The following is a 19,623-nucleotide window of genomic DNA, read 5'->3' as shown; positions in this document are numbered from 1 at the left end:
CACATTTGCCATTCTCCTAAATAACTATAAACATATGAAGTAAAACCTGCTTTGAATAATCACCAGACAATTCTACAGAAAAGTGGCCCTTTGACAGTAATGGGTTACTCAGGTTTCAATGCATTAAAATATGTGTTCCTTGACAAATTCTGTTTCCTTTCTCAGCGAGATGCTGTTATGATCTATTTATGTTCCTAACATCAATGTGTGTATAATTAATATGTACTAAGTTTAAAAGCAGTCGATAACAGGAGTTTTTTAAGCACAGAGGCGTCAAGAGGCTAAACCCTGTTCTTCTGGCAGCAGGATTCAGAAGAATCCAAGGATCCCAGGGACAGCCGGGCTGCCTGTAAGGAACAGCCCCAGACAGGAATTGATTTGTTTCAACAAGCTCCTCATTGGAAATACAAGCATTCTCCAAGAGGGTGTCGGTATTCATTAATTTCTCCTTTGAGATGGAGATATCTCATTATACCTGCAAAGTCCAAAGCAGAGTATCAGGGTTTTAGAAGTCAAGAGGAAGCAACACAGAAGACACAGAGAGGAGACGAGAGGGCATTAAAAATAAACTTGACCAACGTTACAAAGGAGATCCAAAACCCCTTTCCAGGGAAGAGGAGGAGGCCGAACAACTTGCTTCTCGCGTGTCACCCTCTGCACATTGTCATCCTTGCAGAAATCCCAAGATAAAGCCTAAAACATAAAATGCAACTCAACCTATCTTTCACATGGTCACCTCTCCCATGATGCTCTGAAATTAGGTCTTTGGGTTTTCCACGCAACCTACAAGAAAATACAGAAGTAGAGAGAGAGATGCACCAGGCCGAAGGGAGGTGGCCTCCTCAGGCTCTAGACTTTTTAGAACTCCATTCTCAAAGTCCTGTCACAGATATACTTTCTTGTACATCTGCACAAATCTGAGGGGGACTTATTTTCATTATGCCCCTTTATTCGCAAAGGGTGAAGAAACTGAGGCTCCCCTTAGTCACCATGAGTGGCACACTCAGGAATCGACAAGAGCTGACACTTAACCAGACCTGAAATATGACGAACAAAACGTTAATGCAGACAACTGCAAAATCTAATCTGATGGTACGTTTTTAAGTGCCTTACTCTCTGAGCCCTTGCCTTTACAGCACCACCCAAGCTCACTTAAGGCCATATCCCCAACAGCTGCTATTATAAAAACTCAAAACCAAAAAAGTACATGAATTCGCTTTTATTTTATACAGTTGAAATGGTCTATAAACATACACATCAGTATTCCTAAGAACCTGATTATAACCCTATTAATGTGATGACAAATCACTGTAAATAACTTACTTAAAAACTATTTAATGTATTTACTCCTTCCCTCCCCCTCATTTTTTTAAATGAAGGGTAAACACAGTAACTAGAAAAATTCAGCATCTTCTACTTCACCTAAGCAGGGCGATGACCACAAATCTCAGGTGTATCAGCTCATTCTGAACAAAACCATCCTTTAGAGATATGCAAATGACTTCATTTTAATAAATGAAGATATCCTATTTCTAAATGTAATAATCTTCTAAGCACATAGCATACTCTGCTCTTAGGAACCACCTAAGTTCACACAGGCACAGAGTATTCTCAAATTCCTGTATCAATGAGCCTCATAAAACTAGAAACCAAGCAGATGTCATCTCAAAGTCACTGTCTCAGAATGCTCACTAATATGTTACAGCACGATGAGCATAAGCATAAACCTACTTAAAAAAAAAACCAAAACAGTAATGTCTTTATTTACTATTCTTAATAAGAGTCATAGTTCTTATAAAATGCTACCCAGTGTTTTAATTAAACCCATTTTATCAAAGATTTTAAAATGCAAAGATTTGCTTCTGTTTGATAATTACCTATAAAAAATGTTGGTAAAAACTATTATAAAAATAAAAGGATACTTGAATTAAGAGTGCTCACCATCTCCCCCCGCCCCCACTTTTCTTTTTATTAAACTACGGCTGATTTATAGTACAAACAGTCCCATCGTTCTTTTTATAATCATTGCGTAGAGGTAATTTTGGTTAAGTAAGTCTACCGCTGATGCTTTCAAAGACTTTACAGTTCACTCAGGAGATTAGTAACCTCGTATTTATACACACCGAGCGAAGAACAAAAAGGATATGCAGGGTAATCTGAATTTAACTAGTTCCATCCTTTACTTGTTAATACAAGCATCACATGATATTTATTCCGTAAATCAAGTGACATACAGACTGTGAAAAAAGTGGAAGCATATTTATGGACTTTTTATCACCTGGACCATAGAGGAACAAAGATTTTTCACAAAGGACACCAGAATCAGAAAATTTTAAAGCAGGAATGAATTTTCCCCAAGTCTTTTATAGCTCCATTGGAAGTGTAGGCCCCTGAAAGCCACCCACAACAAACCCAGCCAGTGGAAGCAGAGACACTATTAGTCATCTTCTATGCTGAATATAAAATGAACATTTTGGGTTCATTTAAGCATACCAATTTAAATTGGAAAGTGTTAAAAAAAATCTGTTTCTGAGGTGTGATTCCGGCATGGCCACATAAAATACATCTTTTGGGGAGGGTGTGCAAATAAATATCCTTAGACATTTATGACAGGATCCTCCTAAAACTTTTTGGACTAAGGCAATATTTTCACTCCAGTAGAATTTGTCTAAGCAAAACTTACAACAAAATCTCTGGCTTATTACTTTTCTTCATGGTGGATTTTTAATGATGCAGAAAGCTCAATATGCAAAGCTATTTTATTTGAGATTTGGGGGAAAGTGGCTAAAAATGAAGACTGCTTGGTCTTAAGACAAATAACCTTCACTTGTGCAAATACTGTGCCATTTTAGAAATTATAGAACCATATAGAAAGTTCAGGGCAAATACAACCAAGAGCCCTTGATGAGGAGCCAGAGGTAATCTCTCTCCCCACTGACTTATCTAGAACCTCGCTGCCCAAACTGTGGTGCACAGACCAACTGTATCCTATCACCTGGAGCTTGTTAGAAATGCTCACTTAGCAGGGCCCTGCCCCAGATCCACGGAATTAAAATCTGTATTTCAGCAAGACCTCCAGAGGATCTACTTGCAATTAGACTGTGACAAGCAGTGATCTAGAAATTGCTAACCAAATGCTTCATGCAGGGCTGCTGTTTACACTGTTTACTGTGTTATCTCTAGTATAAGAACAATACCTGGTGCACAGTGGACACTCAATAAATATTTGCTGGATAAATCCATATGTGAACATTTCTTACAGTACTATCTACTCTGTGTATAAAATTGTTGTAACTGCACAAAACTGCAAGTCCCCTCAGGGTACAGATGCTGTCTTCATCTCTGAAGCTGCTTTGTGCCTCCCACTGCTTGCACGTATCACTCAAGAGATATTTTATCAATTGTAAATTTTAGATATTCAATATAGAAATATACTGTTCCTGTTGGATATTAGCTATGTTATTGCTTTAACGTGAAAACTTCGGGAAAATAAGTTAAAATCAATACATAACTCCTAAATTCACCCATTTGGCTTTGATTTTAAGTATACGACAGAGAATTCACCCAAGGAATCAGAACAGTCATGGAAAACATTATACAGGGCCAAGTCCTAATGCCACGTGGTACCAGAGAACAGGGATGGCACGGATGATTGAAATCCAAAATTGATTCCAAAACCTCATGTTATTCAATAGCCTCGAAGTCTTTTCTTACCAAATCTCACACCAAAGCTGCTGTAGGTTTCAGAAAGGTCATTTTTTAGTTTTATTTCCTTTCTCAAAACCACCTATCCACAGGACAGGCCCAGAAATAGTGGAACAGCCAAAGCCATCAAAAGGGGAAAGATTGTGATAGAGCAATCTCCATAATAAACGAACGAGGTAATTAGTTCTCAAATTACCAGATATCAATACAGAAATCTAGAGATAGGAAGTAACAGTTCGTAAAAGAGGCAATTGTAAGAAATAATCAGATACATTAATAGCATCTCCAGATGCATGGATAACAAGACCATTTCAAAGCAAAACCCAAAATTATGATATATTCGGAGTCAAAATTACTGCTGGTCCTCTCAGTCCATGTAATAAGGGAGGGATACTAAAGTTAGGACTCCCTCCCCAGTAAGGAACTGCTTTGTTTCTTTTTCAATTACCTGAATCAGATTGTCTTTTATGCTTTTTTGTTTGGTTTCCGGGAACCCAGAGTTTCAAGTCAAGTCATCAGGTATGTCTGACCCCGCACGTATATATTCATATGGAATATCCCATATATGCATACACGCCCCTCCCAACACACACTCTGTCATGTTTTTGTTTTCCCAAGAGTATACTTGACAATGGTGATAGCAGAGTGTGTAATTAGTTTTCATTGTTCCCCTGACAGCTAGAGTTCCATACAAGACCCTTTTCTTTTTATGTTGTAAATGCTATGGAAAAAATACACTAATAACAGGCATTTAATTATGGGCCCAGCAACCATAGTGGGAACACTGCCAGAAGAGAAGGGAACCTCCGGAAGAGCAAAAACATACATTTGCAGGGGAAGAAAAAAAGTTTGTTCCTCGGTTACAGTAATTCTCAAAATATTGGTGATGGGCATAGGATGGAAACATTTCGACTCTTTCCCTGAGTCTCCATCGACAATAAAGTAGGCATAAAACGCCCTATCAATACTAAAGCCAAGAAAACTACCGTTATCTGTGCTAAAATATTAATAAGAATAAAGGCATTGCTTATTAATAAGGGAAATACTCTTTAGAAGGGCTGGGTTTTGATACGATCAGTGAAGAGCACAAAGATTCAGTTTCAAATTTTGCTTTTTGCTCTGCTTTTCACAGAATTAAATGAGCACTTGTGAAACCAACTATCTGGGTGCCCCATTCCCTGAGGCCTCCTTTAATTTGTTTTATACAGTATTTAAAATAAAGCATCCCCCGAGTTGCTGTCAGGGCGCACACCAGATCTGTCACCGAGGCCCTTTCTCGCCTGATTAATTAGTAATTGGGAGACACATTTTGGCAGCTTTCATTTCCCTATTATTTTCTCTAGTTTGACACAAAACCCTGTCAGGAGCACCACTATTTGAACTGTACCCCTCTTAGTGCTGGGTCACTAAATTTTAATAAATGGAGCCCTTGCCAGAAAACTACCGAAATAGGCATAAAAGTTTATTGAAGCAGTAACAGTAAACAAATATATGAAGAAAACACTGAATGCCACAGTATCTAAAACACTAATGGTCTGTCTGAACCCAAGGGCTATTGGCAAGAGCGCAGAACAAAAAGTAAAAGAAAAAAGTCTTTAATAAAACCACCTCTTTCATCTGTCTTTAAAATATATATATATATTAGTTAAATAAAGCAGACACACGCTTTGGTGCCGCAGAGCCATACATCTGAGCCTCCTCCGTTATCCCAACCCAACGACTGCGTTTGTTGGGAGGCAAAGATTGATAGTGGCCGCAGGACTACAGAAGCCGTCCAGGAGTCACAAAAGCTCTGTCTGAGCCAAACAAAGAAACATTTTTCATAAAAGGTAAGGTGAGGAACCTAAAAGTGAAGCTAAAAAGACTGATACTTCAGAGACCTGCAAATAGCTACAGAATCAGTTTCAGGTTCTCCATCTCAAAGTGTCAGTCACTTCAAAAAAGCATCCTGCTACTCTGGTGGCTCAGGACACCTGTGCGCCATGGCAGTGGCCACGCTGTGCGGGTCAGAGGTCACAGCTTCCACATTCCCACATCTGTCTGGATTTTTCTTGCCCTGAAACAATAGAAGGGGACCTAGGCTCATTTGCTCGCACTTTGTTTAACCTAATTGTTAAACACAAAGGATCGTTTCCCCATATTTTCTTTTCATTTCCCCATACTTAGAATGAGTTCTCCTTTTCTTTCCATCCCCATTTGTTTCCATGAAACTAAGTCCTATGAAAACCTTAACCAAGAGGTTAAGCTACCCCCCACCCCACCATAACATTATGAAAAGTCGTACGTCCCAGTGGTGTCTATGGAACACGAAACATCAAGTATCATGTCTACCACCATCCACATCTAGATCACAATTTGCACTGTAATTATGCAACCAAAATAAGCCATGCCTTGATTTTATTCAAATCATAAAACTGCATCTTAACATGACAAAATACTTTCCTAATACGTATTTTCACAATACGAAGCCAGAGCTAGTTGTTAACTATCGTTTCTACGCGCAGGAGTCACTAATAAGACTTAGAATGGACACTCTGACAGCTTGGAAGCAACAAGAAAAAAACAGAAGTATTTGCTAGTCCAAAAAGGCCACTTTGGACACTTTGGTTATTCTAGTCTTTCCATCAGCCAGTCAAAAAAACAAAACAAAACAAAAAAATGGATGGATGATGGATATCAGAGGAAAGCTCTTCAGTACAAAAACTGTCAACTCCTACCCGGACTTCAATAAGGAGTCTATGAGATGTTTATCATTTCTTAAAAACATGCATTTTATTTACTGCCTTTATATTGCATCTGCAATCACCAAAAATCCTACTTCTAATGAACTGAGGCAATCTGTGATGTAAGTAGTTTTCAATCTGTGCCCAGTTTAATCAGACTGAGTCAGGTTACTTTGAAATTAATCTTAAGGAAGTTCTGTTTTTACTGCAGTTCATGGGAATAATGTTCCCAGACATCATCAAACAGATGCAGTAGCAAGAAGTTTAGTATAAATTTTTGGTAAACTTTACTGGGCCACATGTTCTTCCAAATGTATCCAAAAATACAATATGTGGTGGAAAATAAGAGCAGACTCAGTTGATACATTCTCATAATTCTTAATAATATGAATCTACTTCCAATATAATTTTCCATAAGAACCCCTAAGAACAGTCTAGTAATGAGAGAATGAAAGACTGTATTTCAGGGACAAAAAGGCTCTAATTTCATAGAATGCTTCTGAAAGCACCCCAAAATGTTTCATTTTTAAAATTACATACTTTTATCAGTACCTCTTCCTAGAGAAAGATTCTTGGTACCGCTGAGTGATTGAGGGGGAAAAAAAAAAAATGTTGGCTGACATCAAAAGAACTACTTAGAACAATTAGAAAAAGGAAATTAAGATTTGGGGGCAGGGGGCATGACCATCGGGGCTATTATTACTCTGAAATTAATAATAAATTATAAGCTTCAAGAGAAAAATACGTATGTAAACATGGTACAGCCCAACATGTAACATTTAAATATGCCTGGGTTTAAAATATATTATCACTAAACTAAAACCTCCTTTATTTCAACTAAATGGAAGACAGCCTTTTAATGAGCTCACAAATAACTTGATAGAGCTTTAAATGTAGAGCCCTGCCAAAATTATTAGAAAGTGGTTTAGTCCTTCTCTATCGTCCATATTCATTTCCGGACCAATTTCATGAAAGAAATAAAATCGCTTAAAACAAGATGGCTGCTTCTGAAGGGGGAAAAAAAAAAAAAACCACCCGCTGATGTACCAGGAAGCCAAAACCCTAGCTTTTCCAAATGGGGGAGCAAAAACTTAGTCTTTTTTTTTTTTCCTCATCTCCAAGCGTGTATTCACACGTTTCCACGTGGAAACCTAGAGATTACACCGTGCAGTTATTTAAAATTACAGCAATTTTTTAAAAGGCCTAATCTTTGTGTGCCAATAAGAGAAGTGTCCAATGCATACACATGCAGCTATCACATGACCAAAATCCCCACGTCACAGCAGAATCACGGTCATCAGTCATGGAAAACGGGTCCCTTGATAAGTAATAACAGGAATAATACCGATGTACTTCATATCCCTTGAAGCATCGGTCGGAAAACGTCCGGTGACGTCCTGTTACAAACACAACATCTGTATTGGACTTTTTAAAGTAAACAGCCTAGGAACTTAACTGTGCGAGTCTCTCCTTGAATTGCACTTTGCTGACCTTCCCTGAAGCAAATGGCACATTAATTCTATGACATACATAATAAATATGAAAAGCATTCCCCTACATTGTGAAATAATTTTTAAAGAGATTTTTTTTCCTAAAAATCACTCAAAACTATTTTTATTTCTCACTTGAGTGGAAAATAAGACCTGACAGTAACATTCTCCTCAACCTGTCAACTGTCAATTGTATGAAGGATGTTTCTAAAGATGACAAAGGTTTATTTTTCCTTATTGGAAATGATAGAATTCTCCTTGAATGAAAGCTCAGGTAACCATGACCGTGGTACACTGTTGTCTCTCAGCAGCTAACTCACTTAAGTAGGAGTTTTCACTATTTTAAAATCGTGTTTTTATTGAAATCCATGGCTGTTTGAAAACTAGACTCCAAAGCCTCAAAACCAAGCGTTTATATCCACACACATTTCCCATTTCAAAAGAGCGCACAGATCTCAGGAGTTCACAATAAATCCTTCAAAGTGCAATAAGGAGTATAGATTATCGAGAAGATGGACATACAGGGGACTTCTTTCATTCATAATCGAACTATGTGTAACAGTTACAGTCCAAAAAGAACCACATTATCACTTTTTGAATTTTAGACTAAGCTATTGTCTTCCAGTGCCTTGTTTACAACTGACTTAAGTTTGACGACGTAAATGCAGACAAACTGTAGGGGAAACAGATCTCCTGGTTGTGAGTAATATCCCATTCAGAAACACTGGAAATTCAAATTAATCACAAGAAATTTCTCTACAAAACAGGTCAGGATATAGATTCAGAAGCAAACGAAAACATAAAACTAATAATATAAATCAGGCCCTTAAGAGAGACAGTAATTTACTGCTGTTTAGCTGTCTAAGGCCACCATCCTAAGACAAATTACCAAAAGTGAATATTAATACCTCATTTCTTATACTCCTCGTTGAGGTTTTTACACCTGAATATGAAGGTGTGATCCGTCACAAATGATCAAAAGGCAATTTTTTTCTCAGTTCGGAAGACTGATCCTGTCTTAATATCCTGGGTTAGTGGCCAGGGCCCTGCTCACTGTACTTAGGGACACACGGGCTTCCTTTCCAACATGAGCATTCGGACCAGAGCTGCTTTTTTTTTTTTTTTTTTTTTTTTTAACAGTTTGTGTACTGTTTCTAAAAAGTAGAATCAGTCGACATAGACTGGTTCATTACTAAAAATAAAACACAGGTTTTAAAATCCTCACTGCTACTGGAAGGGACGCAAAACAAATACAAAAATGAAAAGGGCTGATTGAGTGGCATCTTTAAAAAAAAAAAAAAAAAAAAAAACTACCAAGCAAATGATTTATTTATATTGGGGGAAAAAAAAAAAACACTAAACAATAGATCAATTCCACCCAAATGTAGAATTCTGTTCTTGGCATTTTCTCAGTTTTGTTCCACTTTGTATTTTAATGCTTTCTCTTTCTCAAAGGTACATTCTTTTAACATATTCTTCTCCCAAGCCTGCGAAGGCCAGGACTCCTGAAGGACTAATTGTATTCATTCATTTTCTGGGCCCAGCATGAAGCTGGTAGCTTGCTTGGTTCATAGCAACAGGGGAGGAGAGAAGGAGCTCATCTTTATCTGTCCCTATCCAACAGGAAATCAGGCCAGTGGACAGAATGCAATGCAAGGCCTGCTCAGGAGGCATCTTGCAAGATTAAATGGCAAAAAATTCACAAGGTTAATTTGCCCCCAAATAAGTAAGTGCTCCTTCCAAACCTGATCCTCAGCCTTCAAAGGTGGAAGCCTCTACAGCTATTGATTATCAGCCACAACACACATGGCAACAAGATATTCCTTCAGTGAGCCAATGGCTTAGTTAACACCACTAAAATCAACTAACAGGCAGTAATGAACAACTGAAGGCGCCCTCTGATTCTTTTAATCACAGGGAGTTTATTGACCTTGGTCTCATGCTGGAAATGCCAAATTAGACTGTACAGGCAAGTGTGCCTCAAATAGCACTGATGTCCCAGTCATCTAAAAAAAAAAAAAAAAAAAAAAAAGACAGTTGACTATTTCTGAAAGCTTATTATGAATATATGACGCATAAAATGGATGGAACACACACCTCGGTAGCTAACTCTTCTTTTCAAACTTTTACGGAAAAGTGGCCAAAAACAAGAAGCATATTTTTCTTATCCGGACCTGTAACGTAAAAGAAAACACACACACACACACACACACACACCAAAAAAAAAAAAAAAGAAAAAAAAAGAGGAAGGGTAAGGATTCACTTCAGGTCTCCCACAGATAGATCAGGGGAAAAGAGAGGAGATAAAAATCCCTGTCCTACTGCTTTATTTTTATCCGGATGTCTACATAAATTCTGATATAAAGATCAAAATGACAAAATCACCTAATTACATCTAATACATTACATGGAGGCTCAGAGTTAATAAAGTTAAAAAATTCTAGATAATGCTTTCTACTTGAAGGACTTTGTTATAAACAAACAGTATTCGAAACATTTAAAATTTCAAAAATAAAGTTAATCCTGTATAAGTCCAGTGATAAAATGCATTCAAACCCAGGATCAATTTTCCATCTTTCCTCAGAACATATTCTTAGATTTAAATCAAACCAATTTCATTTATTTGTCAGTGGAAAAGGCACAGGGCTGGAATACTAGTATGCATACAATAAAACTCTGATGACTCAGATTTTTAAAAATCAAACAAATTTACTTTGAAAGGAAAAAAATAAACACCAAAGGGATTATGACCAAGAGAAAAAAAAAAAGTTACTACTTCTCTCTACTAAGGCACATATATATGATCTGTAAGCCAGAAAGGGTTAGGAGTACTGACCTAGAATTCGTATCACTTTCACAACTCCAAGATTACATGTTAACAAAACTAAATGATGTCAATTATGTGCTACTGGAAGATGAAATGTTTAATTTACAAGTCCTTACAAGAATTTTCAAAGTCCAAAGAAAACATGATTAGGTTAAAATTTAGTATACCCCAGGTGAATTATAGAGATTTTTTTTTTCCCCATCAGAGCATAACACTTTAAATTGGTGATACTCAGAACCTAACAGAAGCAAAGCGTTAAGTGAGGAGAATCAGTATTCTTAAAGTACACTGATAATATTTGCCACTGTATTATCTTACTGTTCCACCCATTAATGCCAACTAGTAGGAGACACGTTTAATTAACCTAGCATCATTTTGGCAACTGGTCAAAAGAAACCAAGAAATTCTTCAATATACACACAATATCTAAAAGAGTATTCTAAGTGGAGGCACCAAACTGTTTATAGGAGGCTTCAGATGGAGAGAGGCATGTTCTTATACTGAGTCATCTCTATCTTTATAAGCATAGCTGCTATGGGAGAATGTAAAGTTTTATTACTGAAAGTCTCTTTAAAAGTTACTTAAAAGCTTTTTTACATTCTTAAAAGAAATTAAAGACAAATAGCTATATTCTCCTTGATTTAGATATTCATTACTCAAAGTTATTTAGTAACATGCTGGTTCAGAATCAGCCTTCAGAACATGAAAGGATCACTCTGTTACTCAGGTGAAATCCAGACAACTTCCCAAATCCTTAAATATGGAAGATGCATTTTGGCAAATTTTATCACATACTTCTATTCAGATCAATAGTTCTCAGTTGCTATTTCAGAGATTTGTGCCAATTCAAAACCTAAAAGTTGGTTTGGGGCCCACCACCCAGTAAATACTAGCAGCTAAAAAGTTACCAGCATTTGAAAATTGAACATCCACTTTTCAGAAACGAATACCCAGGACGATAGATTCTATCTGGTAGCATATAAATTTAATATTTCTTCTTCTAATAAATAAAATAAAATTCATCTAGATCTATGGATGCTAAATGGCATAATGGAGAGTCAGCAATGAAAACATAAACTCCTAGGACTACACAAGTTACAAAATAACATACTTAAGCCCTGTGATCAAGATGTAATACTTAATTCTAATTGTATTTAAACACGATTTCAATTTCAACTCCCTTGGTATAAGCTAAAATATATTTACTTCATTTTGCAACAGAATCCCTTATTAGCAGCTTGTCTACTGAACTTTTCTAAGAAAAAAAAATTTTTAATCTGTTTAAGTTGCAACAAAAGTTTTCAACTTTCTTCCAAAAGACTAAGTCTTCTGATCTTATTAGTTTAGCAAGTCCTAAAAAAAAAAAAAAAAAAAAAAAAACAGGACTTCTATAAAATCAGAAGGCATGCTTAGATTACTGTACAAAATGATTACATTGAAAACAAAATGTAAAACATTGAATTTACAAAATTAGTAAACCCTTGAAAATTCTCTAAAATGTTTCTTCACCATCTTTTGAGATAAACTGTGTTTATTTGTAAATTAGTTATTTTGCATTGCCTCTTTTTAAATTACATCCAAGCTGAATTTTCTTAACACAATAAAAAAAAAAAAAAAAAACACATCTTATTCACCATTTCAGAGATAAATCCGTCAACCGGTCCCTACCTTTTCAATTACGTTATCTTTTAAAGTAAGTTTTACCAAGACAACGTATGATGATAAACGTGCCCACAAACCCCTAAGAATACTAAAGTTAGAGCTGGGTCTCTTGGGAGAGGGGGACATCATCCTTTCTTTTGAACGTTATCAAAATGATAATGATCAAATAAAAAGGTATTTCCACAAGCCTGGAATTGGAGGATGGACTCGAAAATACCCTTTGGTATTTTGAAATTCTACAGATTAACTTTGTCTGGGCAGGTTCAAAGCCACCATGGCATCCTGAGCAGAGTTTTCTACAGGCAGGGCAGATCTATTAAAAAACATGACCTGTGACAAAAATCAATGTGCTAATCTCAAGCCAAACAACAGTATCAAAAGCATAAAACAGAGATAACCTAAGATAAAATGTCCTCAGACTAACTCAGACTAGCTTGACAGGTTAGGAAGGAGGGGGACGTGGGGGTGTCGCGGATTCTTTCTGTTTTAACCCAGGACGACTGGAACACCCAAGTATCCAGATACATGAAAACCATGAGCAAAAAGATCACCCTGGGAAGTTTGGAGTGGGAAAGAGAAGACAAACCGAGCACAAAATGCCCCACATTCCCCTAACCGGTTTTCGCCGCTGTTTTATTTAATAGGGCGCTAAAGTTCAGAAATAGAAATTCCTCTATTTCGTAGATGCTGTTTAATAAAGCCCAGGGGGGAATAAAACCAACCAACATAATGAGACTTGCTTTTAACACCATCACAACTGGAAAGCTTGCTCTATTTGTCTTGTCAGCTTTAATAAAAGGCATCTCCTCTGGCAGGATGGCTTCTCTTTCTTTGCCTAAGAGTGGTAAGTGGCATGTCAAAGGAGAAATAGCTTCCCATCATCCCACCACCCACCTCCCGGAGACTTTTTTTTTTTTTTAAAGATCCAAACTTTCAGGGCTGTCTGTCCTTCTGGCAGGCGGTGCAGTTTCGGGCTTGGGCTGCCCAGGCGGCCCACCTCTCCCGGAGCAGCAGGGCGGGGTGGGGGCTGCAGGGCCTCCCTCCTCCAAGCGGGGGATGCCTCCCAAGCCCGGATCTCGGGGGCCAGGAGGGAGGCGGGAGGGCACGGCCTGCCCCAGGCCCCCGGCTCCCCACTTCCCTGCAGCGGAGGGCGCCCCGAGGCCAGGTGCCCCCCCACCCCCCGCGCCCCGGGGCAGGCGCCGGACGCAGCGCGCACCTGGCAGCTGGCCGCGGGCCCGGGGAGGCCGGGGCTGCCCTCGGGCGGGGCGCGGAGGGCGCTCGGAGCTGCTGTGCACCCGCGGGGGGCTCGCCGGCGCGCTGCCCTTCCAGCAGCCCCGACCCGGGGGCGCCCCAGCTCCGGCCTCCCGCGCCCCCTCCCTCCCCGCGGGGCCGGGGTGACCGCGCGCCTTCCCGCGGCCGCCCGCCGCCGCCCACCTCGGGCTCCCTCCGCCGCCAACTCCGGCAGCTCGCTCTGCACACAGGACGCAACCGGCACTGGAGCAAACTTTGTTGCACCCCGAGCCCGCGGGGTGGAGAGGTGGCGGGTCACGGGGGGGCGCGAGGACCCCCTCCGCCGCCAGGCGCCCGGAGCCCCCGGAGCTCGGCTGCTTGCAAAAGCCGAAAGCTTCCGCTGCCCCAGCCCGTGCGCTCTCGGAGCGCGCCCAAAGGGGGAAGAAAAATCCAACGGGAAAGAAAATTTTTAAAAAAAATAATAAGGGGGGGGGAGGAACTTTGGGCATGTTTGGCGGGTCCTCCCCGCAGCCGCCGCGCCCCCCAGGCTGCAGGCGGGAACGCTCGGAGGCGCCACGCCGGGAGCGGGGAGCGGGGAGCGGGGAGCGGGGAGCCGGGAGCGGGATGCGGGATGCGGGCCGGCTCGCCCAGGGCGAGGCGGCGCAGGAGCCTCGAGTCCCCGGCGCCCCGGGGGCGCTCCCGGGGAGCCCCGGCCCCTCGGACGCGGCTGAACAAAGAAAGGGAGGCGCGACCCGAGAGCTTCCCGCGGGCGCCCGGGGGGCCCCCCGCGTCCCGGCGCCGCAGCTCGCAGGGCGCGCGCGGGTCCCCAGGCGGCCCGAGGAGCCCGGCCCTGCGCGCCGCCAGCCGCCTTACCTGGGGTTGCTGCTGTTCCAGTAGACGGCGTAGCGGTCGGCGACGGCCTTGGAGCCCGGGTCCTGGCTCAACGCGCACATCCAGAGCACCAGGAACACCAGCGTCAACATCTCCACGTGCAACATCACGCCCGGCCAGCGGCGGAGCCCCCGGACCGGCCGCTCCGGGGAGAGAGCGCAGGGATCCGGAGGGCGGGAGGAGGGGGAGGGCGGGGGAGCCGCGGCGGCAGGAGGAGGAGGAGGAGGAGGAGGAGGAGGGCAGGAGCCCAATAAATACGAATAAATAAGAATGAAGAGTGGCGACAAGAGAAAAGAGGCGCACGCCGAGCTGGGGAGACGGTGGCGCGCGGGGAGGGGGGGCGCGAAGACTAACTCGCTCCCCCACTGGAGGGTTCCGGGGGAAAATTTAAAAAAAAATTTTTTTTAATTAAAAAAAAAGAGGGATCACAAGATGGAGAGAAGCATGCGTGTGTGCGGCGGCGAGGGCGAGGGCGAGGGCGGGGAAGGGGTGCCGAGCCGGGGCTCGCGCGGCGGCGGCAGGCCGGTCACCCCGGGAGGAGGGGGCGCGCGCCGGGCCGGCGGGTTGGGGCGGGCGGCGGCGCGCGCTGCACGGGCACCGGGAGTTGCGCGCCGCGGCCGCGGGGAGACATGCACCGGCCCGCCGGGCCCGGCTCAGCGGCGGCGCCGCGGGATGCGCTCGGCTCCTCCTCCGCCGCCTCCGCCGCCGCCGCCGCCGCCGCCTCCGCCGCCGCCCGGGGCCCTCGCCGCGCGCCCCGCTTCGCCGCAAGTTACTTTGGCGGCCGGAGCGAAACTGCAGGGGGCGGGCTCCGCGTGGATGCGGACGGCGGCCCCGCGGGGTGGGGGTGGGGGTGGGGGTGGGGCCGGAGCGGGGGCGGGGGGCGGCGTGCGGGCACCCCCGTGCCCCCCCGCCTGGTCCGAGCCTTCGCCGGGAGGCCCGGCTGCAAGCCCCGGAGGGCTCGTCGGTGCCGCGGGCGCGCCGCGGAGGCCGGGGATCCGCAGCCACAAGCCCGGCCCCGCCGGCGTCCCGGAGCTGCGCGCGCGGCCGGCGAGGAGCGGTCCTGCCTTTGCAAACCTCAAAGAAAAGTTTGGCTGTCCGCGTCTTCCGGCGGGTCCCCGGGCGCTGGCGGGGGGCCTCGGGGACTCCTGGCGCGCGCCCTCCCGGGCCGGGTGCGGGTGCGGGTGCGGGTGCGGGTGCGGCGGGGCGCACGAGGAGCGGAGGTTACGGGCCCGCCGGCGAGGCGGAGCTGGGGCGCCCAGCCCTGCAGGACGCCGCCGACCCGACTGTTAGGGCTGCAGAGCGGGAAGGGGAAAAGCAACCACTTTTAGACGAACGCCTCCAACTCCGGGACGGGCTGATTGAGGTCAGTCTCCGGTCGCCTCCCCCGTGGAGCAAGACCGAGCCCCCCAGACGCGGTGCCAAGGGCCTGGGGCGAGCGCTCACAAGTGTCCCTGCGACTCCGACGGGTCCGGACGCAAGCCTGGCAACTTGTAGAGATGCATCAATCAGTTTGAAACGGGAAAGAGGAAAAAATAATAATAATAATAATAAAATTTAAAAAAAGAGCGAGAGCGCAGGAGCGAGTGGCACCTCCCCGATGACTACATCAGAAAACCTTCTCGATCCTCCTGCAGCAGCTGCTCCTCTTTTCCCTCCTCGGGCGCAGCAGCAACAAGAGGTGAAAAGCACCAACCGAATCCTCAAACCTCTACCGGGCGGGAAAATAAACTTGAGCAGCAGCGGCGGCGGCGGCGGCGGCGGCAGCAGCAGCACGAGCAGCCCGGGGAGGATGGAAATGACTGGCGAGAAGTGCAAAGAGGTAAAAGTCAGTTTTGCAAAAGAGGGAGGCAAAAAAAAAGGGGGGGGGGGAGAGAGAGAAAAAATGCTTTATGGGAAAAAAAAAAAACCCTCCGCGGGCACGCCCCCTCGTTAATGACCTGCGTGGAACGCCGACAGCAGCGGGGACCCAGCCGCCGCCGCCGCCGCCCCGGAGCGCAGGGCCGCGCGCGTGACCGTGGACGTGGGCGGCGCGGCCGGGGGGCGCGGGGGGAGCGCGGGACCCCGCGGGGGGAGGCGCCCAGCCCGCGCTGCGGCCGCCGCGGCCCGGGTCATGTGGCTGCTTTTTTTTTTTTCTTTCTCGCTCCTCCCGCCCCTTCCCTCCCCGTGCAGTTTGCTCGGGGAGGGGGGTGGGGTGCGCGAGCGGCCTGCTGTTTGCTTACAGGTCGGGTTTTTTTTTTTCCTCTCTCGCTCTTCACTCCAACGGGATTGGCTTGTTCCACGAGAGAGAGGCGTTTTCTTAATCTCCTCCCTTCCCCACGCCTCCCGCCCCCCTGCCCGGCCCCACCTTCCAGAAACCTGACTAATTGAATTACTGGGAGTGCCCGGGCGGCCGCGCGTAACCCTTTGGATGCTGAGCCTCGGCTGGGCGCTGGGCCCGGGCCGGGTTGGACGCCCGTGGACGCGCCAGTCGGGGCTTTGGGTGACACAGCAGCCTGTTCCCATCGTGGAAGCGGCAGGCCGGGCCCCGCAGGTGTCTCCAAGCCCCCCCCCTCACCTGTCCCCACCCACCCACCCCCCAGAGACAGGCTGGCGGGGAGCCTCGGTGGCCGCGTTCCTGCAAAGCGCGCGCAGTGCGGGGCGCTGGGTCATCCTGGAGACCTGGGCGGCCCTCCTGCGTCTCTCCCCACCAGGGACCTCAAGGCTGCTGACTTCCTTTAAAATGATGCTGTAAAACACACAGTGTGTGTGTGTGTGTGTGTGTGCAATTGAGGAAAGCACAGTGTAAAGTGATCACAAATCGGTGAGCTCCTCGAGCGGGAAGGAAATGAATGCATCTGGCAGCCCCAGGTGAACACCGTACACCTTTGACAGGTCACCCCCCCCCCAGGCTGGTTTGCCGTCCCCCCCCTCCTCCTCCAGGATGAATGCTTGCAAGAACCGGGTGCGCGGAGAAGTGGGGTCCCTGCAGCACGAGTCCCTTTAGCATCAGGACAGGCCTCCAGAGCTCGGGCCGCGAAGCACGGCCTCCGGGCAGCGACCCCCCCCCCCCGCCCTGCGGTGCCCTGGGGCGCTGGGGGGGCACCGAGGCCTTGGAGACCTGAGCCCCCGAGGGATGCTTCCCGCCGGCCTCGCTGGGCAGGGCTGATCCCAAGGAGGCAGGCGGTTTAGTTTGCCTCCCAAACCTTCCTGTTTTCCCCCTTTTACTCATTAGCCCAATAAAATCCAATATCACGTTCTCCCTCCTGTGCTTTACGGTTTTTCCAGCGCAGACTTTCCAGGCGCTTCGGAATGGTTTAGAAGCGTCCAGACGCCCTCCAGTGGTGGGCCTGAAGTCCGCACGCAGCGGGGGTACCGCCGGCAGCTCGGCCCGGGATGGAGTGGGATGGAGACCCTGGGGTCAAGATGCATAAAGACTGCAGGGAAAAGGAACGCGCACCTGGGCCTGGAATTACCTGGAGGCAATGAGCTCTTGCCTAAAAGCTGGGTCCCATTCCTCGCTTCCAGAAAATTTTCCTACCTGTGCTGGGAAAGGAACTCTCTATTTGCAACCAGGTGTAAGCTGCAACCTGCGTGAAGACAGACTCGGTGACAGACCACCCCGACAGACCAACAGCCCTGCTAATTAAAAAAAAAAAAAAAAAAGCAAATTCAGAATGTATTAACACAACTACTTGTCTACCACAAAATTCCAGCAGTTGAGAAAGTTGGGAAACTGAAGCCAGGGAACTAAACGATAAGCAATTATTTTTGAGACCAAATTTTTCTTTAAAACTTTATTTAAAAAAAAATAAAACTTTATTTACTTTGCGCCCCCACCCCACCCCCAGTCTGTAATCTTGCTGATGTTCAAGTTCATGGCCCATTTGAGGATGCATTTGTTTTTTGCTTTGCAGGAATGGCACATTTCTCTCCACCCCCCCCCCCCCCAGCCTTTCTGATAGTGGCTCTAATAAGTGCTCAGATGACTGAGGCAGTTGTGGATGAAATATTCTGGACTCTTTTAAGGGACATGGGTATCTTTAGGAAGAAGAAAACTCACAGCCCTGTCTTGGGGAAAATGCTGATCCTCATCAGAAAGTCTTTGCAGTCAGGGAAATATCAGGTATCAGGGACTTAGCAAGCTGGCTTCCTGTGGCGTCAAAGCTGAAGGAGTAAAGAAAAAGAAATTATACCCACTTACTTCCTATATGAAACTCATACTCCAAATGTGAAAATTCAACAGATCAAAAGAATATAGAGGTCCTAGTATTTTCAATATCTAATTTGCTTAGAGGCTGGATGGTCCAATTTTAAACAGAAAAAAATAATCACACATGATGGTCCTCCCTAAAATGATCCAAGGAATCGGAATAAGACATTGGAATTTGCAACTGTTACAGGACAGGACTCAAATGTCTGTGTTAGGAAATAATTCATAAACCTAAGCCAAATGCCTCCTTCTGGGATGATAGACCTAAGCAATTGTTGGTACTGGAGTAGCTAAGCAGCAACATGATAGATACGCAGGGACTGGACTTTGAGGAGGTGTTATCAACCGTGTACTTGTCACCAGACGAAGTAACTTTGTCTCTTTGGGAAAACATTTAAGCAATTTGAATTTATACAAATCAGCATTATATAAAAGAACTGTATTATGATTACTCCAGTGTCACAGAGGCAGTGACTCTTAAGCTGGCCTCTGACGGGTAAATAGCCCTCTGCCAAGTGGTTGACGTATGAGGAAGAAAGCAGCAAGCTAAAAACGCAGAGGAATAAAAGTGTAGGAAGCGTTCGAAGGCTCTGAGTTGACAAGACTTGAACAGGGTTGTATGTAGGGAGCTGAGACCTGAAGTCTGTTAAGAAGATTCCAGAAGAGCGTAACTGCAACCTACAAATGTTTGAATTTAAAGCTACAGGCGACCAAATGCACTGGTGGTTTTAACCCAAGTGACAAGCAGTGATCATTGCAACACACACGTAGGGATGGGTTTACTGGTTGGTTTGTTCTTTATTAATTTGTTCATTACTGTTTGGCCTTGAACTATCCAGACTGGTGTTCTAACCTTGGCCACAAATTAGAGTTACCTGGGAGCTTTCGTATGTATGTATGTATGTA

At 45.1% G+C, this 19,623-nt stretch overlaps 1 protein-coding gene and 1 long non-coding RNA gene across 3 annotated transcripts in view; one reads left to right on the top strand and one right to left on the bottom strand.

Annotated features, from left to right (window-relative positions):
* EFNA5 (ephrin A5) overlaps positions 1-15,064 on the bottom strand; it is a 274,259-nt gene extending 259,195 nt beyond the window's left edge. Inside the window, exon 1 of one of the 2 annotated variants that reach the window (XM_077862069.1) lies at positions 14,511-15,064. In XM_077862069.1, coding sequence (XP_077718195.1) covers positions 14,511-14,635 — 125 coding nt within the window. In that variant the 5' untranslated portion in view covers positions 14,636-15,064. The remainder of the gene's footprint in view (positions 1-14,510) is intronic. The other variant, XM_077862066.1, reaches the window with a different exon arrangement.
* Positions 15,065-15,469: 405 nt separating this feature from the next.
* On the top strand, positions 15,470-18,193 carry LOC144292190 (uncharacterized). Its single transcript, XR_013359666.1, has 2 exons — positions 15,470-16,347; positions 17,793-18,193. It is a non-coding gene; the product is annotated as an uncharacterized LOC144292190 (long non-coding RNA).
* Positions 18,194-19,623: the final 1,430 nt, after the last annotated feature.

The sequence above is a fragment of the Canis aureus genome, chromosome 2 (genome assembly GCF_053574225.1).
Source record: "Canis aureus isolate CA01 chromosome 2, VMU_Caureus_v.1.0, whole genome shotgun sequence".
NCBI lineage: Eukaryota > Metazoa > Chordata > Mammalia > Carnivora > Canidae > Canis > Canis aureus.
The sequence above is the reverse complement of the archived record's forward strand: the minus strand, read 5'-3'. Positions and strand labels throughout refer to the sequence as shown.